This window comes from Carcharodon carcharias, chromosome 4 (genome assembly GCF_017639515.1).
Source record: "Carcharodon carcharias isolate sCarCar2 chromosome 4, sCarCar2.pri, whole genome shotgun sequence".
Classification (NCBI taxonomy): Eukaryota; Metazoa; Chordata; class Chondrichthyes; order Lamniformes; family Lamnidae; genus Carcharodon; species Carcharodon carcharias.
The window spans coordinates 36,034,994-36,062,672 of NC_054470.1; the positions used below are offsets into that span (position 1 = coordinate 36,034,994).

The 27,679-nt window shown below is 41.8% G+C and overlaps 1 protein-coding gene across 7 annotated transcripts in view; it reads left to right on the forward strand.

Moving 5' to 3' along the window:
* dapk1 (death-associated protein kinase 1) overlaps positions 1-27,679 on the forward strand; it is a 225,658-nt gene that overhangs the window by 132,410 nt on the left and 65,569 nt on the right. For all 7 annotated transcript variants that reach the window (XM_041186193.1, XM_041186194.1, XM_041186192.1 and 4 more), the window contains 6 exons: positions 4,231-4,329; positions 4,697-4,795; positions 7,492-7,590; positions 20,143-20,340; positions 24,758-24,955; positions 27,439-27,537. In XM_041186193.1, the coding sequence (XP_041042127.1) occupies positions 4,231-4,329; positions 4,697-4,795; positions 7,492-7,590; positions 20,143-20,340; positions 24,758-24,955; positions 27,439-27,537 (792 nt within the window). The remainder of the gene's footprint in view (positions 1-4,230; positions 4,330-4,696; positions 4,796-7,491; positions 7,591-20,142; positions 20,341-24,757; positions 24,956-27,438; positions 27,538-27,679) is intronic.

A 27,679-nucleotide genomic window follows, 5' to 3' on the forward strand; every position in this document is an offset into this window, starting at 1 on the left:
GCTGGCCCAGCCAGTGAAACACACATCCTGTTAATTTAATTTTTAAAAAAGTCCTCTTAATATTGTTGTAGGGTTTTTGTAGTCTCTTTATAATCCTCTCTTCACTACCCTCCACACACTGCCCCATCCTCACCCACAGACCAACATCCACCATGAGGAAGCATTTGGATTTCCAAGGGTGGTAAGGTTGAGTAGCTTGGGAATTCAGTGTAGGAAATAGTAAGCGCACATCCTTCCTCAAGCTGCTCTGGATTTCTAATCTGTTGTTTCCAATCTATTGTGCTACAAAGTGTTTTTTATAAGAACGTTATTTTATAAGAGCACTACTTATTATAATTGTTTAAATGTTTTTTTAAAAAGCATTCCTCTTCTTGGTATTTGTTGATTACTCACCAATAGTACAAAATTAAACCAATATTCAAACAGTGGGCCTAAACAGACGCACATTATATGACCAGTTCATAATTGTTCTATATACTAGAAGATCAAAGACATAATCTTTGGAACTAGTTTTATGTCATCTCAACAGGTGAATTATTTCACCTGGTGTGTGATTTCATAAAATATTAAGTAAAAGTAAATTTCATAAAATCAATCATAGAGCCATAGATTGACTACAGCACAGAACTCCTGTGCCCATACTGGCTTTGCAAGAGCAACCTGCCTAGTCTCACTCCTCTGTCTTTTTCCCCCTCAGTCCTTCAATATTTTTCTCATTAGATAATCATCCAATTCTCTTCTGAAGGCTTCAACTTGAACCTCCTCTGAGGGGTACAACACAGCTTCTCCAATCTGTCCACATAACCAAGTACCTCATCCCTGCAACCATTCTCGTGAATCTTTTTTGTACCCTCTTTAAAGCCTCCACATCCTTCCAAAGGTGTGGTGCCCAGAATTGGACATAATGGACAGAATTTTCTGCCTGTCGTGAACAGGCGCGGAGCCAATCGCTACCATTTTATATGGGCGGGCCAATTAAGACCTGCCTAGCGTGATTCATGGATAACAGCACTACTACCTGTGTGGGTGGGAGGAAGAGGGAGAGTCAGAGCCTGTGCCCTTTCATGCATGCGCACAAACGAGCGCAGCAATCTCGCTGAGGCATGGAGCTGCCTCAGGGAGATTAAGTACATAGAGATTTTTTTAATAAAGAAGCATAAAAATGATTTGCACATGTCCCCACGAGCTGAGACATGTTTATGAATTGTGCAAAAATTATTTATTCAATTATTAAAATCTTGGATGAGGTTTCCTGAAAAACACGAAAGCCACTTGGGCACTTCACCTGCCCATCAACCTTAAGGCTGGACGGGCAGCGTTGATAAGTGCTTTAATTGGTTTTTTAGTGACCTTAACAGGCCTTTGACAGTTCGGCAGGTGTGTAGCCGCCTCTGGCACGCGCCCACCGAACGAAAGATCTAAATGACGTGCGGTGATGTCAGGACGCATGCCTGACATCACCATGCTTCATTTTACTTGCCAGTGTGTCAGGCCAACGTCAAAATTCCTGGGCAATGTTCCAGTTGAGGCCAAACCACTGGTTTTGTACAGGTTCATTATAAAGTTACTTGCTTTTGCAGTCTATGCCTGTATTTGTAAAGCCCATAGTTCTATGTGCTTTATTAACCACTTTTTAACCTGCCTTTGATGCCTTCTGTGATTTGTACACATATACCTCCAGGCCCTTCTGCTGCTGCACCCCATTTAGAATTGTACTCTTTATTTTATATTCCCTTTCATTTCTCTTCCTAAAATGAATCACTTCACACTTCTTTGTATTGAATTTCATCTATCATAACTTCAGTCTGCCTGTATCCTCTTCAAGTTTCATTATCCTCCTCACAGTTCACAGTGCTTCAAAGTTTTGTGCCATCTGCAAGTTTTTAAATTGTGCCCTGTACCCCTTCGTCTAGTTCAACATCAAGGAAAGCACTGGTCCTAACATCAACCCCTGGGAAACACCACCTTCGAATCTGAAAGCAACCCTTCACCACTATTCTCTTTCCTATCTCCCAACCAACTTTGTATCCATACTGCCAGTGTCCCTTTTGTTCCATGGGCTTCAATCTTGCTGACAAGCCTGTTATATAACACTTTTATTCAATTCCTTTTGGGAGTCCATTAACACTTTAGCAACTGCATCACCCCCATCAACCCTCTCTGTTACCTCATCAAAAAACTCAAATCAAGTTTATTAAATGCTATTTGCCTTTAACAAACTCATGCTGGCTTTCCTTAATTGATCCACATTTGACCGAGTAACTGTTAATTTTATGCCAAATGATCATTTCTAAAAGCTTTCCCACCACTGAGGTTAAACTGACTGTCCTGTGAGTCCCTTGCTTATCTTGCACCCTTCTTTGAACAAATGTGTAACATTTGCAGTTGTCTAGGAGTCTGGGACCACCGCTGTATCTGAGGAGGATTGGAAAATTATTGCCAGTGTCACTGCAATTTCCGCCCTTGCTTCCCTCAATATCCTCGGATGCATTTTATCCTTTCCTGGTGATTTATTAACTTTGAGTACAGCTAGCCTAGCTAATACCTGCTCTTTATCAATTTTTAACCCATCCAGTGTCTCAGTTATTTCCTCTTTAACTATGACTTTGGCAGCATCTTCCTGGTAAAGACAGATGCACAGTGCTCACTTAGTACTTCAGCCATGCCCTCTGCCTCCATGTGTCCATCTGTTTTTTGGTCCCTTTCGGCCCACGCCTCCTTTTACCATTTTACTAGTTTTTACCCTTTTTACTGTTTATATGCTTATAGAAGACTTTTGGATTCCCTTTTCTGTTAGCTGCCAATGTCCCCTCGTACTCTCTCTTTACTGCTTTTATTTCTTTCTCACTTTCCTTTAAACTTACTATATTTAGCCTCGTTCTCAATTATATTATCCACCTGACATCTGTCATGTGCACCCTTTTTCTGCTTCATCTTCCCCTCTATCTCTTTCATCATCCAAGGTGCTCTGGATTTGTTTGACCTACCTTTTCCCCTTGTGAGAATGTACCCCTACTGACACTTGGTCCGCTTGACCCACCTCATACCCAGTGAGGGGCGGAAATCCTACTGTTCACCAATTTAGCCCACCCATAGCTTGTATTGGCGCAGAGCCTTTCAGGGATGGGTGGGGAAGAGGCAAGCAGTCCTCAATGACCCCCCCCCCCCCGCCGTAAAATGCAGCTCCATGTCTCTGTGATGGCTAATATATCATACACATTTACTTCTTTTTGTGCTATCAATTCATCTGTCTTGTTACGAATGCTAAATGCATTCAGATAAATACCTTTTGGTTCTGTCTTTTTACTGTTTTTCCCTACTCTAACTTGAGTTGCTGGTGCGCTCTTAGGAAGGGACAGATTGTACAAACCTGTCACACTCTGGTTGTCATTAACTGCAGTGCGATCCTACACTATTGCTTTGTCCTTTCTCTTTTTAATTTTCTGAACCTCTTCTCACCTGAATCCTCCCCCCTCCCCCGCCCCCCCCACCCCCCACACACACACCCACACCCACACCCACACGCACCCCCAAACTATTTAGTTTACAGCCCTAGTTTTATGATTCGCCAATATACTGGTCCCAGCATAGATCAGGTAGAGGCCATCCCAATGGTACAGCTCTCTTTCCCCAGTACTGGTGCCAGTGTGCCATGAATCAAAAATCATGTCTCCCACACCAATTTTTAGTCACACATTCAACCCTCCAATCTTATTTACCCTCTCCTAATTTGCTCAGTGCAATGATCAGTTTATTCATCCTCCCTGGAGTCCCTGCTCTCGTCCACACAAGCTGCAGGAACATTGAGCCTGTTGGACCATTGCAAGGGCTGATCCATTGCAACCTTCTGGATTCCCATACCTGCCTCTCTTATGGTCATAGCCTCCTGCCCATGACCATGAAGCAATTCTGATCTACCTAGCTGAAGGCGTGTGATTGCCTCTTGGAACAAAGTGTCCAGCTAACTTCCCCCTCCCCATGCGTCACAGAGTCTAAATTTCAGACTCCAACTCATCAACTGGGAACTGAAGCTCCTTGAGCTGCAGGCACACACTCCAGATGTGTTTGCCATGGATCGCACAGTATCCAGCCCAAGGGCCACACATTTGGCTCTTGAGCTAAAAGATGAGCGCCCTTTAATAAGTATTCAACTTAAACAGAAGAGGAAAATTAGACACTTAAATCTCCATTTCCCACTACATTTATTGAATTTGTTTAACCTTTCTGCAGCACGGAACACCTCCCCTGATGATTGCAGCTGGTTGTGGAAACGTCCAGATTCTTAACTTGCTCATCCAGAAGGGAGCAAAGATTGATGTACAGGACAAGGTTTGTACTGGAACTTCTCAAAAAGTAATGTTTATAACTGAACGTCTTTTATTTCTTGACACTGAATTACCATACATCTCACATATGTAAGTGGGAAGTCTCACGTTGTCATAAGCTATAGAAAATAAAAGTGGCCATTTGGTATCTATATAATTTCCCTAAAGCTCCTGCAATTTTAAGTAAAAGCCAGTTGCTATTTATGCAAACATATTTTAATGAATGTTTATTTAATTGACTGGGAATTCAGAAGTTTGTAAATGAGTCCAATAAAGTTCACTTTAAAAAGTTACCTGAAAATTATAATATTTCCTTTGTGCATCAAATACTTTAGATGACTCTTTACAAAATTAATTTCATTTGCCTCTAGTCTGGCTCAAATGCACTTTATTGGGCAGCAAGACATGGCCATACTGAAATGTTAAAGTTCTTGCTTCAGAAAGAATGTCCATTGAACGTACAAGACAAGGTAAGCAAATATTTAAAATTAATACCAATGTTACTTTCATAATGTAAGTAAATACACTCTTAAATTAGGTTGTTTATAAATTAATTTATTTGGATGGAGTTTTAAAAAAAAAAAAAAAATTTTTGTAATTGAATTGGTGAGAAGCTCTAGCATTATTGTCTTGCCTGTAGATTCAGTCAATTTTCTGAACAGGATTTGGAATTAATAAAATTCACTATGAAAGGTATAAAATGTGACTTCAGGAAATGATCAGCTTCGGCAGCAGATCCATTATAATCTCAGATTTTAAAAATTACTCCTGGGTAACAAAATATGTTTTGTAGATATTTGAGAGTAAATATTTATTGTAAAGTTAACAACTTTCAACTACACCATCCTCTTGTTGGGCTTCATGGGACTGCCGTCATTTCGTTCCACGTTTACTCTGATGGTAGGACAGAGCACCTTCATTAATGACCTCTGTTCCCACCTCCAAACCATCACTCCAGAAGTTGATCAAGGATCTATCCATGACACTTTCACTGTAATGTACAAACTGTTCCTTGGCGATTATCCAAGAACATGGGGTGGCCTTCCAGATATACAGAATTACCCAGCTCTTCTTGTCCACAGTCCTTTGTAACCCCTCCACTGGCTCTGTGCTGTCAGACTATTTGTCTGGCATCCAATCTTAGATGAGTCTCAGCTTCCTCCAGCAAAAAGTTCTGGGGCAGGATTTTTCAGTTGGCGAGGTTTCTCGCCCTTCCACCTGGAGAGAGGATGGGGATTGCATCCTCGCCGATTACAGTGGCCGCACAGCCATTTAACACTCCACGGAGCGTTAATTGCCTGGAGATGGGGCTTCCGTCCCTCACTTGGGCAAAAGTTCAGCCTCTGAGAACTACCGGCCAAACTGATTGGCCAGTAGCTCTGATGTCTCAACAACAACAGCAGTGGCCAGGACTGGGTCTACAAGCAGTCCCCAGATTCTAAGTCCCAGAGCCCAGGACCAGGTGAGTGCGGGGGATTTCACAATAGCAGGGGAGGCTGGCAGGTGGAGAGAGAAATGTGGGGTCTTGGAGAGGCCAAGGAAAGGGAGACCTTAGTGGGGGTGCTGAATGTTGAAAGAGGGCCCATGAGGGAGGCCCTTCATACCCAATGCTCCAGCTGGGTGACCTGCCTCTGAACTCCCATCAGCGCCAAAATTAAGGCCAGGCTGGAAGCAGCCTTTAAGTAACTAATAATGGCCACTTAAGGGCCTCATTTGGGGCGAGGGTGGATGGACCACCCTAAGCCTCACCTCCCCACATCAATTGGGGATAAGTTGGGCGAGGGCATGAGGTCGGCAGGGAATCTAATGTCCCCGTTCCTCCTTTCCTCCTCCTCCTCCTCTCTCCACCCCCCCCAGCTTACAAACTTGCTGGCAGGACTGTAAAACTTTGCCAATGAACACTTGAGCCATCAATTTCTGGCCCTGTGACAAACTCCATTCCTTTGCCACTGATCCCATCTCCCTCTACAGCCAATGTTGCAGAATGGGTCAAACTCTTTGTAACCACAGCACTCTGTGCAACCTCACAATTTTTCCCCTTGTACCATCTCTCATGTCTGCAGCAACGTTCATCCATGTTACCACCTCAGTCCCATCCACCACTAAAACCCTTGTTCATGGCTTTGTCACCTTAAGATACAATCATTCCAGCGTTCCTCCTGCAAGCCACTCATCCTCCACCTGCCATAAAATCTAATTTGTCCAAAACTCTGCTCCTTATATTCTATCTTGCACCAAGTCCCACTCACCCATCATCCCCACCTGGCTGCAACATCCCCAACAGCTTAAATATTTGCCATGGCCCATTTCTCATGGGTCTCTTTAAATTCCACTACAGTCTCATTAAGCTAATCTCCTACAACTCTACAAACATCCACCCTTCAATCATTCTGTTCCCTGAGTCAGCCTCATGTGCATACTTCCTTCCTTCACCCCATCACAGATAGTTCTCGGTTTGGCTGGCCAGTTCCCAGGGCTGTCTGTTATTTCCTCCATAATCCTTCTATTTCCTACTCTTTTAAGATTCTCCTTAAAACCCACATGTTTAACCAAACTGTTAGTTACCCTTCCATAATATCTGCTTCTGTGTCTCAGTGGCTATTTTCTGCAAGTCCCTGTGAAGTGTCTTGGGATGTTTTTTCTACATTGAAGGGATTATACAAGTATAAGATCCTCTTTCTTCCTTATTGTTCTTCATCATAATTATTGTGCCTGGAACATTTCTTCTTTATCCAGGTACAGAGGCAAGAGAGCAATATTGAATTTAATTGATAGTTAAAGTGATTCTGTGTCCTTCTAAGAATTAGAATAATACAGCACAGGAGGAGGCCATTCAGCCCATGAGAGCAATGCTGGCATTTTTTAAAAGGCTTGCAATGATCCAGCACCCCTGCTCTTTCCCCATCTACATTAAACCACATTAAATAAAAGCTGCTGGATTATTGCTGAACTAATTTTTTACTTGTCCAGAGGAATTTTATTTCTACTTTAGTGTTTTCGTAGCTAAGTACTGATACATTTTTTAAATGCTTTGTATTCAGAAAGCCTGACTGCAAGTCCCCTTATGAAATGTGTCCTTTGTACTATTCAGTGTTTGTTTCCTTCATAGTGAATTTCAATTTGTGTGAAATTTTGAAATCTTAGTTTTGTTTATGTTTCACTGCAGTCTGGTGAAACTGCCCTCCATGTGGCAGCCCGCTATGGTAATGTGGAAGTGGTACAGTACCTCTGCAACGTTGGGGTCAACCCAAACCTTCAAGACAGGGTAAGGCTTAAAAAATTGATCTACTGCTTCAAAAATGACATTTCAATTAAATCACTTCAATATATCGTCAAACAATTCAGTTTGGGTTTTTTGGGTCATCTGTTGTACTGGTACTTGCACATGGGGAGGCAGTGGTGAAGTGGTATTGTCCCTGGACTGGTAATCCAGAGACCCAGGGTTCGAATCCCATCATGGCAGATGGAATCTAGAATTAAAAGTCTGATGATGTCACTAACGTCCTTTAAGAAGGAAATCTGCTGTCCCTACCTGCAGTTGACTCTTAATACCCCCTGAACAAGGGCAATAAATACTTGCCTAGCAACGAATAAAAAAACATAACCAGGCAATTGCTAATCATATGGAATATGAATAAGACTAAAGTTGATAAATCCTCTGGGAAAATGCCATCATCTGTTATGAATGATGTGATAACTGTGCATTTAGAAAATGATGGGGCAGAGTCAACATGGATTTATGAAAGGGAAATCATGTTTGACAAACCTGTTTTTTGAGGATGCTACTAGCGGTGTTACTAGCAGGATAGATAAGGTAGATAGATATGGTAGATGTGGCATATTTGAATTTTCAGGAGGTTTTCAATAAGGTCTCGCACAAAAAGTTAGCAAGCAAAATTAGTGTGTGTAGGTTTGTGGGTAATATACCGGCATGGATTGAGGATTGGTTAAGGAAAGAAAACAAAGATAAATGGATTAGGGGAGGCAGTGGTGTAGTGGTATTGTCCCTGGACTGGTAATCCAGAGACCCAGAGTAATGTTCTGACCCGGGTTTAAATCCCACCACAATCTGGAATTAAAACTCTAATGATGACTGTGAATCGATTGTCGTAAAAACCTATCTGGTTTACTTAAGTCCTTTTAGAGAAGCAATTCCACTATCCTTAACTGATCTGGCCTACGTGTGACTCTTAAATGCCCTCTGGAATCGCCGAGCAAGCCACTCAGTTGTATCAAACCACCAAATAGTCTAAAAGGAATGGAACCAGACGGACCACCCGGCTTTGACCTAGGCATCAGAAATGATAACTCGGCCTTGTCGACCCTGCAAAGTCCCCCTTACTAACATTAGGAATCTTGTCTCATGGAATCGCACCTTAAAGACAATGTCCCAGACACCACCATCACCATCCCTGGGTATGTCCTGTCCCACCGGCAGGATAGACCCAGCGAGCTGATGGCACAGTGATGTCGGGAGGGAATTGCCCTGGGAGTCCACAACGTTGACTCTGGACCCCATGAAATAAAGAACAAAGAAAAGTACAGCACAGGAACAGGCCCTTCGGCCCTCCAAGCCTGCGCCGATCATATTGCCAGTCAACTAAAACATTTTGCACTTCTGGGGTCCGTATCCCTCTATTCCCATCCTATTCATGTATAAAGATCTCATGGCATTAGGTCAAACGTGGGCAAGTAAACCTCCTGCCGATTACCATGTACCCCACCCTTCCCCAACTCTTGAATCAGGACTTCTCCATGTTGAACACCACTTGGAGGAAGCACTGAGTGGCAAGGGCGCAGAATGTACTCTGTGTGGGGACCTTCAATGTCCATCACCAAGATGGTTCGGTAGCACCACTACAGACCAAGCTGGCCGAGTCCTAAAGAATGTAGCTGCAAAACTGGGTCTGCAGCAGGTGGTGAGGGAACCAGCAAAAGGGAAAAACATACTTGGCCTCATCCTCACCAACCTGCCTGCCACAGAAGCACCCGTCCATGACAGTATCGGTAAGAGTGACCACTGGAGAAGAAGTCTCGTCTTCACATTGAGGATACCCTCCATCGTATTGTGTGGCACAACCACAGTGCTAAATGGGATAGGTTTAAAACAGATCTAGCACCTCGACTACGCAACCATGAGGCATTATGGTCCATAGGCAGCAACAGAACCGTACTGGACCACAATCTGTAACTTCATGGCCCAGCATATCATTATCATTACCACTAAGCCAGGGGATCAACCCTGGTATGCACTGGGCATACCTAAAAATGAGGTGTCAACCTGGTGAAGCTACAACACAGGACCACTTGCGTGCCAAGCAGCAAGTGATAGACAGAGCTAAGTGATTCCACAATCAATGGATCAGATCCAAGCTCTGCAGTAATGCTACATCCAGCCGTGAATGGTGGTAGATGGTTAAACAACTCATTGGAGATGGAGGCTTCACAAATATCCCCATCCTCAGTGATGGGAGAGCTGAGGGCATCAGTGCAAAAGATGAGGCATTTGCAACAATCTTCAGCCAGAAGAGCCGAGTGGATGATCCACAAATATTCACTCCCTCCGCCACTGACGGCAATAGCAGCAGTGTGTACCATCTACAAGATGCTCTGCAAAAACTCACAAAGTCTCCTTATACAGCATCTTCCAAACCCTTGAGCACTACCATCAAAAAGGACAAGGGCAGCAAGCAGATAGGAACACCACCACCTGGAAGTTCCCCTCCAAGCCACTCACCATCCTGTCTTGGAAATATATCACTGTTCCTTCACTGTTGCTGGGTCAAAATCTCGGAACTCCCTCCCTAACAGCACTATGGTAGGAGTAAGGGTTCAAGAAGGCAGCTAACCGCCACCTTCTCGAGAGTAATTGGGGATTGGCAATAAATGCTGGAACAGCCAGCAATGCCCACATCCCATGAACAAATAAAAATAATAATTTCCAGGTTGACAGGCTGTGAGCAGTGGGGGACTGCAAGTATCAGTGCTTGGGCCCTAGCTATTCACAATCTATATCAATGATTTGGATGTGGGGACCAAATGTAATATTTCCAAGTTTGCTGGTGACACAAAACTTGATGGGAGTGGGAGTTGTGAGGAGGATGCAAAGGCGCTTCATGGGGATTTAGACAAGATAAGCGAATGAGCAAGAACATGACAGGTGGAATATAATGTGGAAAAATGTGCTTATCCACTTTGGTAGGGAAAACAGAAATGCAGAGTACTTCTTAAACAGGGAGAGATTGGAAAGTGTTAGTATCCAAAGAAACCTGGATGGTGTTGTTCGTAGTCACTGAAAGCTTACATGCAGATGCAACAATCAATTACGAAGGCAAATGCTACGTTAGCCTTCTTCAAAGGGCAATTTGAATGCAAGAGTGAGGAAGTTTTGCTGCAGCTGTATAGACCCTTGGTGAGAGTATTGAGAGAGGTGGAGTATTGTGTGCAGTTTTCATCTCCTTGCTTAAGGAAGGATATACTGGCCATAGAGGGAGTGCAACTAAATTTACCAGGCTAATCCCTGACATGGCAGGATTGTTGTATGAGGAGAGATTGAGATTGGGCCTGTATTCTCTCGAGTTTAGAAGAATGAGAGATAACATCATTGAAGTGTACAAAATCCTTTTAGGGCTCGTCAGGGTAGATACAGGAAGGATATTTCTCCTTGTTGGGGTGGTCTAAAACCAGGGGACACAGTCTCAGAATAAGAGATAGGCCATTTAGGATAGAGATGAGGAATTTATTCAGTCAGAGGGTTGTGAATCTTTGGAATTCTTTATCTCAGAAGACGGTAGAGGCTCGGTCATTGATTATGTTCAAAGCAGAGGTCAATAGATTTCTAGATACCAATGACATCAAGGGATACCGGGATAGTGTGGTGACAGGCTCAAGGGGCCTTTGTTCCTATGTTCTTTTCTATGTTCCTAAGACTAACATAAAGAATCAAGCTCGGAATATATCCCAATTTTGCCTCTCCTTCCAGTCATTTCTATTCCAAAGAGATTGTTAAGGAACTAAATTTGATTTGCAATAAATGAAATTTGAAAAATAGTCCCTGTATTCTGAAAGTGTAACTACATTTGAGCTTGCTGTTTTATAAGCAAATTCTGGAACAAGTAAATGTTGATGCATCCACTGTCCTAAAAAACAGTAAGCACTTTTTAAGGGGACTTTTGTAGACTGAAATAGATTACGTTGAACAAACATTTCCTAAAATTCTATTCTTTTAATAGAAACAAACATGTAGGTTTTAACTTTGCATTCTACTATCTTTTTGGTACTATGTCCATTTTATTGCTGAAAAGGACAAAATCTGTTGAAGCTTTTTGTCTTGCATTCATCAGGAAAGTCACAAGAATACCAAATTTCAAAGGGAACAGCAATTTATACAGCATGAGAAAAGGGTGCTGATTGGTTGGCGAGTGGACTCTGGGTTCTTCTATACTCAACCAGTCCATGCTTGCAAACCTCAAGTGTGTCCAACATTTAGATGTTGTCAGTTGGACAGCACTTGCTGAACAATCTTGCTGAAAACCAATTTTAGGTTATCTGTCAAGCTCGCAACGTGGTTCACTTAGGCTTGTGAAAAGCTACCTGTATTCATACGCAGGGCCCTGTCCTTTGCAAGGACAATATGTTTAAGAACTGTGCTTTTTTCAATTAATGGGGGCAACTGTTCCCTGGTGCATTTCCAATGGCAACACGTTTTCCAATCAGAGTCGACTTGCCTTTATTGAATTTAAGCAAAAGCTTGGGGGATAAATGCTCCTTCGTGCATTCTCCATGGCAATGCCTGGACCAATCAGCATTCTTTTCTCATGTAGTATAAATTGTTGTTCCCTTTGAAATTTGATAATTTTGCACCTGCCCTGATGAACGCAAAACTAAAAGCTTTGACAGCATGTCTCCTTTTTCAGGAATGCTCAAGTTCAGTACAACCAAGTGACAAAACATATCCCTTTTACTTAATTTACGTAGTTTCCTTTTTTCAGATTTTTTTTTCTTTAACCTGACCTGAAGATAAAGACCTTTGTTGGAGCACTGTTCTGTGAGTGCCTTCGTCCTCTAATACCTTATTGAAAATGCAATTCTACATGTATGTCTGGACATGGGATGTCGACAGACTTTCCCACAAAGTGGGAGCATCTTAAACTGATATTTTACAACAGGGGTTATTGGGAATTGCTCTGAAGCAGGACCTTTTACTTTTAACCTCTCATAGCCTGGAAACAGTGACGTTGATTTTGTTGTGCCTCAACTACTGGCTCAATTGGATCAGCTAACTCAACACTTCTGAGATCTTGCTCAGTCTCCATGGCTTAGTAGGACATCCAACGATGTATAGAATTTGCATGGTTATCTGTGCTTGAGGACTGAAATAACAGAGTACTGATTTTTTTTTTAAATCTCTTTATAGGCTGGCAATTTTACGATCATTCTGGTTTTCTTTTTCTCCACAAACTATTTGTCAAGTGAGAAGCAGCCTAATTGTTTCCTGGCCTCTGATAGTATTCTTGCTCCCTAAATAAAAACAGAAAATGCGAGAAATACTCAGCAGGTCAGGCAGCATCTGTGAAGAGAGAGAAACAAAGTTAATGTTTCATGTCGATTACTTTTCATCAGACTGGGAAAAGTTCGAGGTGTCATAGGTGTCGAGGTGAGCAAAGGGTATGTGGGACAAGGACAAAAGGAAGGCCTATGATAGGGACGGAGAAAGGAGAGATTGAAAGACAGAAAGGTTAGTCTTAAAGAGCCAAAGGGAATGGTGATGATGCAAGAAAAGAATCAAAGAAACAAAAGATGTGCCTGGAACAGGTGTGCTGCTGACTGAAAGCAAAAATAGGAGAAAAATCAAAATTTGCAAAGCAAAGGAAACAAAAGAAAGTTTAAGGTCTGAAGTTGTTGAACTTGATGTTGAGTTCAAAAGGCTGTAAAGTGCCTAATCAACGTCTCCCTCCCCCTGGCACTTTTCAGTAAGTGCATGTTATACTCATTCATAGTCAGTCTCCATTTTTAAATTCACAAATTTATGTTTTACTTACAAGTACCTTTATAACTGGGTCAAAGGGATCAAGCAGGCAATACGGGCTGCTGCAAAGATGAGGGGGAGATTAAATCACACCCACACTTTGCACTGGATGCTGAGGACATTTCAAAATTGCCACCACCCACATCTTATACTCAGTGTATAAATCAACCACTGTTTTTGGAGGGATTTTTCAAGCCTTCAAAGGTTGACTTATATGCCAACATCTGTGGAACTTGTAAATTGCTGTTTAACCCGGAAGGGGTGTTTTTGGCTTTGGATGGTTAGGAAATGGGAGGTAAAAGGGCAAATGTTACATGTCTTGCATTTGTATGGAAAGGTACCATGGGTGTTGGGGGTGACCGTCTTCCATCCTATCACACACCTTCCTTTGTTCTTGTGCCACCGCCCCTTGCTCAAAACCTCTTACATCTCTTTCCGTTGATGCTGCCTGACCTGAGAATTTCCAGCATTTTCTGTTCTTATTTCAGAGTTCAGTATCTGAAGTATTCTGCTTTTCGATTATTCATGCTACCTGTCAGGAGACTCTCTCTAATTTTACACTCTTTTCCCCTGGAAATTGCAATCAAGAATTTGTTTATAGGAAATGAATTCAATACCCTGTGTTGTTTGAATGTACACTATTTTATTTGGTTTTTAGCAAAAGGCACTTAACAGCTGCAAAAGGTGTAAAAAAAAAACATGGAGTTAAGGCACAGAATGAGGCCAACCATGTTCGTGCCTGCCGAAAAGAGTTATCTTGCCTATTCCCACCTTCCAGCCCTTGGTCTGTAGCCCTGTCGTTTACAACATTTCAGGTGTATAGCCAAGTGTTTTTTAAATGCAATGAGGCTTTCTGCAACCCTTTCAGGTGGTGAGTTCCAGAGTCCACCATCTTTAGTTATCTACAGGAGGTATAGTATCTGCTGCAGTAACACTAAATGAGAGAATTTCACTGTGTTGCATCATTGAATGGTAAGAAATTTATTCACACCCATGATTACCTATACATGTTGTCAATCTTGGGTGCACTACACAAGAGAGTGATTAAACCTAAGAGCGGTAGTTTTCTGCAAGGACGGATGCAGAACATCCTGGGAACTTTCCATACATCCCTCAACAACCAATGTGAATAGGTCAGGCAGAGTGTTCTCAATGAGAAAATTGTGTGAAAGTTCCAACAACAATAAAAAGAGCAGAGATAAAAACAAAAACCAAAAACTGTGGATGCTGGAAATCCAAAACAATAACAGAATTACCTGGAAAAACTCAGCAGGTCTGGCAGCATCGGCGGAGAAGAAAAGAGTTGACGTTTCAAGTCCTCATGACCCTTCAACAGAACTGATCTTTCTTTACAAGGAGAGGGAAATATAAACTGGTTTAAGGTGGGGGGGGAGAAGTGGAGGCGGGGGGGGTGTTAGGATAGGAGCAGATCGTCAAAAGATGTCACAGACAAAAGAACACAGGTGTTGAAGTTGGTGATATTATCTAAAAGAATGTGCTAATTAAGAATGGATGGTAGGGCACTCAAGGTATAGCTCTAGTGGGGGTGGGGAAGCATAAAAGATTTAAAAATAATGGAAATAGGTGGGAAAAGAAAAATCTATATAAATTATTGGAAAAGAAAAAAAAACAAAAGGAAGGGGGAAGAAACAGAAAGGGGGTAGGGATGGAGGAGGGAGCTCAAGACCTAAAGTTGTTGAATTCAGTATTCTGTCCGGAAGGCTGTAAAGTGCCTAGTCGGAAGATGAGGTGCTGTTCCTCCAGTTTGCTTTGGGCTTCACTGGAACAATGCAGCAGGCCAAGGACAGACATGTGGGCAAGAGAGCAGGGTGGAGTGTTAAAATGGCAAGCGACAGGGAGGTTTGGGTCATTCTTGCGGACAGACTGCAGGTGTTCTGCAAAGCAGTGAAAAGAGCAGTGTCGAAATGAGACATTATATCTGGCAGAAGGTGGTTGGCATTTTATAGAAATAATACAAAATTAGTTTCTCTTCAAACTACTTGCCTTGATGATTCAAGTATGCTTAAATTTATGTCAAGCAATCCTGTTAAAAGCCCACCATTGGATTTACAGCACTATCAGTACGGGATGTAACCCTCTAAAATTGATATATGATATTTAAAACAAAAACAAAATTACCTGGAAAATCTCAGCAGGTCTGGCAACATCTGCGGAGAGGAGCACAGTTAACGTTTCGAGTCCGAATGACCCTTCAATAGAACTAAGTAAGATTAGAAGAGAGGTGAACTATAAGCTGGTTTAAGGGGGGGAGGAACAAGAAAAGCTGGATAGAGGGCCAGTGATAGGTGGAGATAACCAAAAGATGTCACAGACAAAAGGACAAAGAGGTGTTGAAGATGGTGATATTATCTAAAGGAATGTGCTAATTAAGGGCTGAAAGCAGGATGAGCAAGGTACAGATGGCCCTGGTGGGGGTGGGGGGGGAAGGAATCAAAATAGGCTAAAAGGTAGAGATAAAATAATGGATGGAAATACACTTAAAAATAATGGATGTAGGTGGGAAAAGAAAAATCTATATAAATTATTGAAAAGAAACAAAAAGGAGGGGGGAATCCGGAAAGGGGGTGGGGATGGAGGAGAGAGTTCATGATCTAAAATTGTTGAACTCAATATTCAATCCGGAAGGCTGTAAAGTGCCTAGTCGGAAGATGAGGTGCTGTTCCTTCAGTTTGCGTTGAGCTTCACTGGAACATTGCAGCAAGCCAAGGACGGACATGTGGGCATGAGAGCAGGGTGGAGTGTTGAAATGGCAAGCGATAGGGAGGTCTGGGTAATACTTGTGGATAGACCGAAAGTGTTCTGCAAAGCAGTCACCCAGTCTGCGTTTGGTCTTTCCAATGTAGAGGAAACCGCATTGGGAGCAGCGAACGCAGTAGACTAAGTTGAGGGAAGTGCAAGTGAAATGCTGCTTCACTTGAAAGGAGTGTTTGGGCCCTTGGACGGTGAGGAGAGGGAAAGTAAAGGGGCAGGTGTTGCACCTTCTGCAGTTGCACGGGAAGGTACAGTGGGAGAGGGGGTTGAGGTGTAGGAGGTGATGGAGGAGTGGACAAGGGTGTCCCAGAGGGAATGATCCCTGCGGAATGCCGCCAGGGGGGTGAAGGGAATATGTGTTTGGTGGTGGCATCATGCTGGATTTGGCGGAAATGGCAGAGGATGATCCTTTGAATGCAGAGGCTGGTGGGGTGATAAGTGAGGATAAGGGGGACCCTATCATGTTTCTGGGAGGGAGGAGAAGGCATGAGGGCGGATGCGCGGGAGATGGGCCGGATATGGTTGAGGGCCCTGTCAACCACCGTGGGCGGAAAACCTTGGTTAAGAAAGAAGGAGGTCATGTCAGAGGAACTGTTTTTGAAAGTGGCATCATCAGAACAAATGCGACAGAGGCGAAAGAATTGAGAGAATGGGATGGAATCCTTACAGGAAGCGGGGTGTGAGGAGCTGTAGTCGAGGTAGCTGTGAGAGTCGGTAGGCTTGTAATGGATATTGGTGGACAGTCTATCACCAGAAATTGAGACAGAGAGGTCAAGGAAGGGAAGGGGAAGTGTCAGAGATGGACCATGTGAAAATGATGGAGGGGTGGAGATTGGAAGCAAAATTAATAAATTTTTCCAAGTCCAGACAGGTGCATGAAGCAGCACCAAAGTAATCATCTATTTCATTTTATGTGCAAGAAAGAAACATCTCTAGCTGTGACACAAGAGCCTGTATCAGCAAGTTAGCCGCTGTTTACTATTTTTTTGCACCATGTTCAACATCATATGGTGCTGATTCATGCTGTCATCTGGACCTGGAAAAAATTATTAATTTTGCTTCCAATTTCCACCCCTCCATCATTTTCACATGGTCCATCTCTGACACTTCCCTTCCTTGACCTCTCTGCCTCAATTTCTGATGATAGACTGTCCACCAATATCCATTACAAGCCTACCGACTCCCACAGCTACCTCGACTACAGCTCCTCACCCCTCTTCCTGTAAGGACTCCATCCCATTCTTTCAGTTCCTTCACCTCCATTGCATCTGTTCTGATGATGCCACTTTCAAAAACAGTTGCACTGACATGTCCTCCTTCCTGAACCGAGGTTTTCCCCCCATGGTGGTTGACAGGGCCCTCGACCGTGTCCGGCCCATCTCCCGCGCATCCGCCCTCACACCTTCTCCCTTGTCCTCACTTTTATCTCTACCTTTTAGCCTATTTCGATCCCTTCCCCCCGCCCCACCACCACTAGGGCTATCTGTACCTTGTTCGTCCTGCTTTCTACCCTTAATTAGCACATTCCTTTAGATAATATTACCATCTTCACCACCTCTTTGTCCTTTTGTCTATGACATCTTTTGGTTATCTCCACCTATCACTGGCCCTCTATCCAACTCTTCTTGTGTTCTCCCCCCCCCCCACCTTAAACCAGCTTATATTTCACCTCTCTTCTATTTTTACTTCATTCTGTTGAAGAGTCATTCGGTTTTGAAATGCTAACTGTGCTCCTCTCCGCAGATGCTGCCAGACCTGCTGAGTTTTCCCAGGTATTTTTGTTTTTGTTTTGGATTTCCAGCATCCGCAGTTTTTTGCTTTTATCTATGATATTTAGTTTGTCTGTAGCCATAAAGGCATCAACTGATTGGTTTTGAACAATGAAGATTTAGTCAGTACTGATTATTTACCCATGGACAATAAAAAATAAAGAACCATAAGTGTTAGCAAAGGCCCTTGACATTTATGGAACACTAAACAGAATATAAAGGCTCCATATAAGATAAAAGCAAAAAACTGCGGATGCTGGAAATCCAAAACAAAAACAAAAATACCTGGCCAGACCTGCTGAGTTTTTCCAGATATTTTTGTTTTTATAAAGGCTCCATACTTGACTACTGCAGTTTCAGAGCTCACAATCATACTATTCATGAGCAGCTCAGGTATGTAAGAGCAGGTTAAGTAATCTTGCAGAAGTTTTTCAGCGTGGCGTTCATCATTCAGTGACAGTGTGAACGAATGTTCTTGTTGTAGGTTGTTTCCTTCCCCTAATTTACTCTTTGAGTTAAAATATGGTGCTTTTCAGGAATAGTTTATTTCTGTGCAAACCCATTAACATTTGTCAGTAGGCTGTTGGTCTATAGGGTCATCACGCCCAAGTCTGATTCTGCAATATCCTGTGCAATATACACATTAGAACGGGTCAGTAGATACATATAAGGAGAGGAGATTCTGGTGATATGTTCTTTCCATACGGTCTTGGCTAAGGTCAGCTACCTGAACAGAGAGCCAGAATCGAACCTGGAACTCTCGAGCCTCGCATCACACCATGCGTTGCAGCTTTTAATTCAGTCACTGGGTGAGCTCATGCATGCTATTACTTTTCTTTCCATTCTTTCAAAATAAATCAGAATTTTGACAGTACATATTACCATTGGATACAGATGGGTGGTCTGGACCTTTCACCTCAACTTAACTGATCCACCCAGAATTCCTCCAGTACAACAACTGACTGTGTTAATCCTTTGCATGAGTTGGTCATTCCCTTGTGTGACTAGGAGTGTTCTGGCATCCATTTAAAAGCAATCAAGTATGATGTATGACTTCTGAAAACGCTGAATCAGTGCTACCTAAAAAGTATTGCAAGGTTTCATAAATTAAACCAACTTGTCAGCCAGACAGACTGCCCAGTTCCATGAAACAAAGTACTGAATTCATAATTCTACTGACCGCCTCACCGAACCTGAAAAACTAATTTTATAATTGTGGAAAATCATTTTAATTATGGCAAATTCCAAATTTTAATATATTTTTAAAAGTTTATCATATTTCAGTTTCTACTTTAATCCCATGTGTATGTTTCAATAATTTATTTAGTTCTCTGTAAAACTTGATTACATATAAAGGATAATCAGTGCATTTTACTTCCTGGTTTGCTGTCTATGAGGACACTTCAGTGTGATTGGCTGTTTACACACACAGTGGAACAGGTTTTAAATTAACTACTTCTGTTTTTAAAATTCTTAAAATGAAGTATCTATTTCTGACTAAACATCAACAAAATACAATAGAAGCCACCTTAAGTACTACAGTAACTTTTATAGGTTTGATGACATCATTGCTGGTAGCCTGGAGATCCCCTTGAATTGGCATCAAATTAAAACTAACGTCAAAAAGGGGGGAATCCAAGCTCAATCCTTGTGAGCAACTTCCTTCAAGGTCAGTGGCAAGTGCCATCATTTGCTGACCACAGAATCTGAGCTATAGTTACTTTAATCTGTTTATTTCTATCTATCCTACTTGAAGTACTCAGTTATTTCTGCTATTTAGATACTTTGGTTCCATTCACACAGTTGGCAAGTACTATTCTGTCCACAACTTTGATTTATTGTACCACGGAATTTCCAATTCCAATACTTGAACAAGATTAATAAACTTGCAATAATGTATTGAAGAGGTTCAATGCAATGGGTAAGTTATGCTGGAAGTATAACATACTCCTTCATTTTTCAGTCATTCAGCCAGCCTGTTAGTTGGCACGGTAGCACATGCACAAGTCAGGAGTGCTGGTTGCATTGCAGCGGCCCTGTGTAAAGGTTGGGCTTCTGACCCTATACTAGACAGTGATGCTAAATACTTATAAATGAATCCACTCAGTCCCATGCAATTGCACCGTTGCATTATCCCAAAACCCTGGTGCAGCATTTCTAGTTCTGTTATCTCTTAACATTTTATTTTTGTTCTTAATTTGTTTATTGTTTTTAAAATTGTAACCTTTTTTGCTTTTCATTGTTCTAGGACCAAGAGACCCCTTTGCACTGTGCAGCTTGGCATGGTTATTATGCTGTGGCCAAAGCACTCTGTGAAGCTAACTGCTCTGTTCACGTTAAAAATAAAGAAGGAGAGACTCCCCTCCTGACTGCAGCAGCAAGAGGTTATGTAGATATTGTGGAGTGTCTGATAGAACATAATGCTGATGTGGATGAAATTGACACGGTAAGAACTGAACATATGGCACATTTGAATTTCCAGCTTCATAATATTACAAATCATTTCCTTTAGGGAATGATTGATTGTCACATGCACTGCGACGTGATTTTCTATAGGCTTTTCTGCTGGCCTTGGAGCTAGTTGATTGGAATCTTGAATGTGTATGTTTGCTATTTTAGCAGCAAAGCCAGTAAAGGTCCCCATTGCCGCCAGTGACTGCTTGCACACTGTAATACTCTTTTTCAGTATCCACAGAAGCCATATATTTCTTGCATTTGTTCTTGCAAAAGTGATATTACATTTATCTTGACACATGCAGCATTAAGCACATGAGTCACTTCCTATGCTGAATAACATTCTATGAAAACAGATTCATTCTCAACAGATTATTGTGATGCAATTCCTGCTGTAAGGAAGATGAGCACTTTTACATTGACACTTGTTTAGTTAGGATTGCTGAAGACTAGCAACCATGGTTCAGGCATCCCATGTTACATTGTTAAATCTGGCTCTCATTCCATCATCAGGATGTAAATGAATAAAAGAGTGAATATACAATTTTGGTGTCAGGCAAAGATCAGGATTACAAGAAAAACCACACAGAGTGGTATATAAACACAGCTCTCCTGCAGTCCAAACTGAATAAATTGTGTTATTTTTTGTTATGCTCTTCTGCTAACATCGCCAAGTACCTGTGCACAATGAATGCGAATGTGTCAGATTTTCAGAAAATGGGAAATACAAGTGTAACACTTGTGAAAATAGAATTTTTGGTTGCTTTGTGCTGAATTTGACATTTCTGCCACCATTGAGTTATTCCACACGAATATTTGTGTATTACTTGCAAGCACATGAGTTTAATTGCCACATTTAGCGCAAAGCAACCAAAAATTCTATTTTCACAAGTGTTACACTTGTATTGCGCATTTTCTGAAAATCTGACACATTCGCATTCATTGTGCACAGATACTTGGTGATGTTAGCAGAAGAGCATAACAAAAAAAAATGTAACTTATTCAGTTTGGGCTGCAGGAGAGCAGCATCTATATACCAAAATAAGTAGAAATGGCTTGCAAAATGCAGAACTCTTGGTTTGGCAAATGGAACATTTGGAGTTTCAAATCTCTGTAACCAATGAGCTAATACAAGTCATCAAACCATGGAGAAACCAAAAGAGACAGGCTTTAGATTTTCTTGTCATGTTCCAAATGGAGGAATTAAATCAAATCCTTACAATGTCTACTGCAGTATCAAGAAAGAAAAGACTGCAAGTCGAATCCTAGATTACTTTTACAACACGTTTTCTTTCCTCCAAACTTGCATATGACCCCTTAAGATATAAAAACATGCTATGGTTATGTGCCATATAGACTGAGTAGATTTTAGTAGCAATCCTTGCAAAGCAGAAGTTGGATGAGGATATGACCGGGTTCCGTTATGAGACTGCTCACTCTTATCCAATGTACATGTGAATATGCATACGTACAGCCACAGGTAGTTTCTGTCCAACCTCACCTGTGATGGATAGGTACGTGAGCAGGCAACTGTGGAGTCATAGCCCAGACGATATATCGCTGCTTTTGAACAGTGAACATAGGCTCAGCTGGTTTAAATAATGACAGTTCATGCTGGCAGACCAGCAAGGTTCTAAATTTAATCACTGGCCTGTGCTGGAGTATTGGTCGCAGCATATCTGGTTATGGTGTGGAAAATCAGCCAGCATTCCTGCTGCTGATGGCTGGAACTTGGGCAGAAAGCAAAGCAAAAGCTTTGGAACCATGGCCCAGCAACAGATGAAATCTGAAAAGAGGTTGGAAGGAAGAGAGTTACTGAGCAGGAGAAAGAAAGGGAGTAAATTGGGAAGAGAAACAGGTGAATACGGGTACTTTGCAGTTTTTGCTCTCAAGTGCTAAAAATGGAGTTAAATCATGAAGATTCCACCTGGAGTTTAGAGAGGCAGAATTCAACATGTTGCTAGGCTGTTTATTTGAAAGTTGGGCCTGAATTTGCTTCCCAATTGCTATTTTTATGAAGTTTCTAAAGTAACATTTAGGATACCATAAGACCATAAAACATAGGAGCAGAAATTAGGCTATTCTTCCTACCAAAATGCATGACCTCACACTTGCCCACGTTGTATTCCATCTACCACTTCTTTGCCCATTCTCCTAACCTGTCCAAATCCTTCTGCAGCCTTCCTGCCTCCTCAATACTACCTGTCCCTCCACCTATCTTTGTAACATCTGCAAACTTAGCCAGGTTGCCCTCAGTTCCTTCATCTAGATCATTAATGTATAAAGTGAAAAGTTGTCCCAACATTGACCCCTGCGGAACTCCACTAGTCATCGGCTGCCATCCTGAGAAGGACCCCCTTATCCCCACTCTCTGCCTCCTGCCAGACAGCCAATCTTCTATCCATGCTAGTATTTTGTCTCTAACACCATGGGCTTTTATCTTACTGAGCAGCCTCCTGTGCGGCATCTTGTCAAAGGCCTTCTGGAAGTCCAAGTAGATAACATCCATTGGCTCTCCTTTGTCTAACCTACTCGTTACCTCCTCAAAGAATTCTAACAGATTTATCAGGCATGCCCTCCCCTTGATGAAACCATGCTGACTTTGCCCTATTTTACCATGAACTTCCAAGTGTTCTGAAATCTCATCCTTAATAATGGACTCTAAAATCTTACCAACGACCGAGGTCAGGCTAATCGGCCTGTAATTTCCAGTTTTTTGCCTCACTCCCTTCTTAAAAAGGGTGGTTACATTAGCGATTTTCCAGTCCTCTGGGATCCTCCCTGACTCCAGTGATTCCTGAAATATCGCCACTAACGCCGCTACTATCTCTTCAACTATCTCCTTCAGAACTCTGGGGTGTAATCCATCTAGTCCAGGTGATTTATCCACCTTCAGACCTTTCAGTTTTCCTAGCACCTTCTCCTTGTTAATGGCCACCATTGTCACCTCTGCCCCCTGACTCTCTTGAACTTTGGGGATGTCACTCGTGTCTTCCACTGTGAAGACTGACGCAAAGTACCTATTCAGTTCCTCCGCCATTTTTTTGTTCCCCACTACTACTACTCCAGCGTCCTTTTCCAGCGGCCCAATGTCCACTTTTGCCTCTCTCTTACCCTTTATATATCTAAAAAAAACTCTTGCAATCTTCTTTTATATTACTGGCTAGTTTACCCTCATATTTAATCTTCTCCCTCCTTATTTCTTTTTTGGTTGTCCTCTGTTGGTCTTTGTAGGCTTCCCAATCCCCTGGTTTCCCACTGCTCTTCGCCGCATTGTATGCTTTCTCTTTAGCTTTTATGCTGTCCCTGACTTCCCTTGTCAGCCATGGTTGCCTCGTCCTTCCTTTAGTATGCTTCTTCTTCCTAGGGATGAATTTTTGCTGTGTCTCCCAAATTACTCCCAGAAACTCCTGCTATTTCTGTTCCACTGTCTTTCCTGCTAGACTCAGCTCCTCAGTCAATTCTGGCCAACTCCTCCCTCATGCCTCTGTAGTTGCCTTTATTCATCTGTAATACCGTTACATCTGATTCCAGCTTTTTCCTCTCAAATTGCAGCGTAAATTCTATCATATTATGGTCACTTCCTCCTAAGGGTTCCTTCACCTTAAGTTCCCTTATCAAATCTGATACGTTTGCAAGACCTTTTTGCTTCTGCTTCAAAATTTCCTGAAGATATGATATTGACGCCCAGGTTTTTAGCAACAGTTAAAATATTTTTTCATTTAATGCTGATTGTAATGGGGAAGTTCCAGTAAAGTGTTGGTGGTGTGACTAGTTTCCTCACATGCAGCTGCCATGCTCAGAATATTCTTGTGCTACAAGATTCTAAAACTTCCATCTTGTGCATCATTAACTGTGAACTGCATGAGAGTTGGAGTTGATGCCATTTTATTTGGGTTTTTCCTAGATCCTTACCTTTCTCCTAAATAATAGTCCTCTTTTTCTATGTTAGAATCGTCCTTTTACTGTCAAGTTCCTAGAGATAAAATTGGTTTGAGCACATTTAGGTCTAAAACTAAAGTTGTGGGGGCACGACTTATGTTGAGTTGGGGGAGGACCCTTGCATGATATGGGGAAAGAATTCAACTTATGGGCAGGGGCCACAGAAGGATCCTGAATGATACAAACTTGACTCCTATCCCACTTATAAGGTAACTAATTTGTTAAAAGGATCCTTTAACAAACATCACTCCCCTAATTTACATATCCAAGGAGTTGGATGCCTATTTTAAGCATTAAAAAATTTGGTGGTAAGTCCAATGCCTCTACAGATTGGGCACAGGTTATCCCATTGCTAAATTGAAATGTTTTGTGCCCATTTCACGTCTGAAAAATCAGCGCAACAAATAGCAATTTTTACCCGTGTGTTTTGTCAGAGTTGTATATGTTTGCATTTAATTATTTTTTAGGATGGTCACACAGCCCTGCACTTAGCAGTACGAAGATGTCAAATAGAGGTGGTGAAGTACCTACTAAGTCAAGGATGCTTCATTGATGTACAAGATCTACATGGTAATTCAGCTCTACATGTAGCCTGCAAAGATGGCAATGTAGCTATCGTTATGGCTCTTTGTGATGCAAACTGCAACCTTGATCTAACTAATAAGGTAATGCCATCATCACTTAAAGCTTTTTTGTTTTAATGCATGTCTTCTTTTATATTTGTGCATCCCTTCTATGAGTTTTAATTATAATAGCACACAATTGTATAATATATTACTATTACAATTAGATTTTGCTATTGTATTCCTCTTGTACTGCTAATGAAGCCTTCTTGTGACTAACTTCCTTTACAAAGGAAAATCTATTCATCACTGGATGGACAATAACCATTTGATCAGGCATGTTAGACATAGGATGAAGACAGTGATAGAATTAATTTCTCCTGTAATCCTTAACAGCACTGTGTTCATGCTAAACTGCGCAGCAGCAGTGCTGCAGACCTTGTTCTGTGATAAATACCACCTTACAACCCTCTGGGATTTCTGTGCTCCTCCAAATCGGGACTCCTCCACATCCCCAATTTTCCTCACTCCACCATTCGCAGTCATGCCATCATCTGGCAGGCCCTAAACTCTGGAATTCCCTCACTTAACTCCTCTTCCTCTATACTTCTCTCTCCTCCTTAAGGCACTTCTTAAAACATACCTATTTGACCAAGCTTTTGTTCATCTGTCCTGATATCTGTTTGTGGTTTTTGGTTGTAACAGGGGAAGGCGGTGACATAGTGGTATTGACACTGGACTAGTAATCCAGAGATCCAGGGTAATGCACTGGGGCGGTTGGTGGTATTTGATTTCAGTCAATAAAAATCTGGACTGAAACTGCTATTGATTGTCATAAAAATCCATCTGGTTCACTAATGCCCTTTAGGGAAGGAAATCTGCCATCCTTACCTGGTCTGGCCTACATGTGACTCTAGACCCACAGCAATGTGGTTGGCTCTTAAATGCCCTCTGAAATGACCTAGCAAGCCACTCTGTTGTATCAAACTGCTAGAAAGTCTATAATGCTCTACAGCACAGTGGGTGTATCTACACCACAAGGACTGCAGTTGTTCAAGGAGGCAGCTCACCATGACCTTCTCAAGGGCAATTAGGGATGGGCAGTAAATGCTGGTGTAGCAGGTGATGCCTACATTACATGAATGATTTTTTTAAAAACCCTCCTGTCTTGGGATATTTTACTACTTAAATTGGCTATATAAATGCAGATAATAAGATTTTCAAACACCAGAGTAATATATGGGTTAAATTGAGGACAGGTTAGGACATAAGAAATAGAAACAGGAGTAGATAATCAAGCCTGTTCTGCCGTTAAGTATGATTATGGTTTAATGTCTACCTCAGCTCCATGTTCCTGTGCTATCCCCACATCCCTTAATCTCATACATCCAAAATCTGATTTTGCAATGTGTTCTGATGCCTGAGTATACAAAGCCTTAAATGGCTTCATTGCAGTAAATAGCAACTAATGTTTGCTGGAGTTAGTTTGCACTGTAAGCACAAAGATAACATGTTACTATTGTACCTTCTCTTTTTAGTGATTTAGAGATTAGCTTTTGTTCTAAAGAGTAATTCAGCCAAAGACGTTTACAACACGAGTTGGTAATTTGGCCCATTATTTCTGTGCCAGCTCTTTGCGAAAGTAATGCAACTTATCCTCGCTGACCTCGCATGCTATAATCTTCGCTTTAAATATTTATCCAATTGTCCCTGAAATGTAATGGTCTGTCATTCAATCAGTCCCATATTATTCCATCTTCTGCATAAAGAAAGTTATGCTAACCCCTCTCTCCACTCTCTTATTGACAATCTTATATTAATGACCACTTATCACTGACCTCTCTTAGCCTTACTTACTGCCATGGAAATTGTCTTAGTGTCAAGTCTCTCATAATTATAGTTTCCCATTGCTGGCATCATCATAGTGAACTGGTTCTGTATGGGTTTAATATGCTTTCCATAATAAATTTCCCAGAATGCCACACAGTACCTTAACTGTTGAATAACCAATATTTTGTACAAACTTATAATTACTTTTACTTCTGTACGCTATCCCTTTTTATGAAACCCAAAATATTATAGGCCTTTTTTTAATGGTTTTTCCCACCTACTCTCGCACTATTTCTGATTAGCTTAACTTACCTGAGGGTGAATGTATGCAGTTGGGCATCATTCTTTTTTTCTCTCTTTTTGCCCCTGGCTCCTTTTCTTGTAAAGTGATTGGGGGTCACTTCATCAATATCATTGCCCTTCCACTAACTGAATCTGACCATTCAAGTGTGAGGCTGGACAGAGGGTGTTGGTGTGCCCATGGACCGCTGGGTGCACCTCAGCCAGCCTCTACACATACATTTCAAGGTTGTAAGGATAGTGTCAGTGAAGGAAGCACTGACTGATTTTCTCCCCCAACTTCCTAGCCCTAGGACACTAAGTCTAAGTGAAACTGAGCCCTTCCTGATCTACATGTCTAGAAGTGGCAGGGAGGGGGTGAGTAGGGAGTGGGCAAGCAATATAAGCATTTCCCATTTCCAGAAAAGGTGTATTGGTGTCTTACCTGCATTAAATATATTTTTCTCTTGATACAGTATGGAAGAACACCTTTGCACTTAGCTGCTAACACCGGGAGTCTTGATGTTGTCCGCCACCTCTGCCTTGCTGGTGCTAATGTAGAAGCTGTTAGTTCTGTAAGTTGACTGGAATAATCTTTTTTCTCGAAACTGTTCATTTTCTCAACTACATCATCTGAACGTCAAAGGAATTAACTGAATAATGAATTATTAATGATGCTTGACCAGGGTGGCTTTATTAATTTTCTGAACACGACAC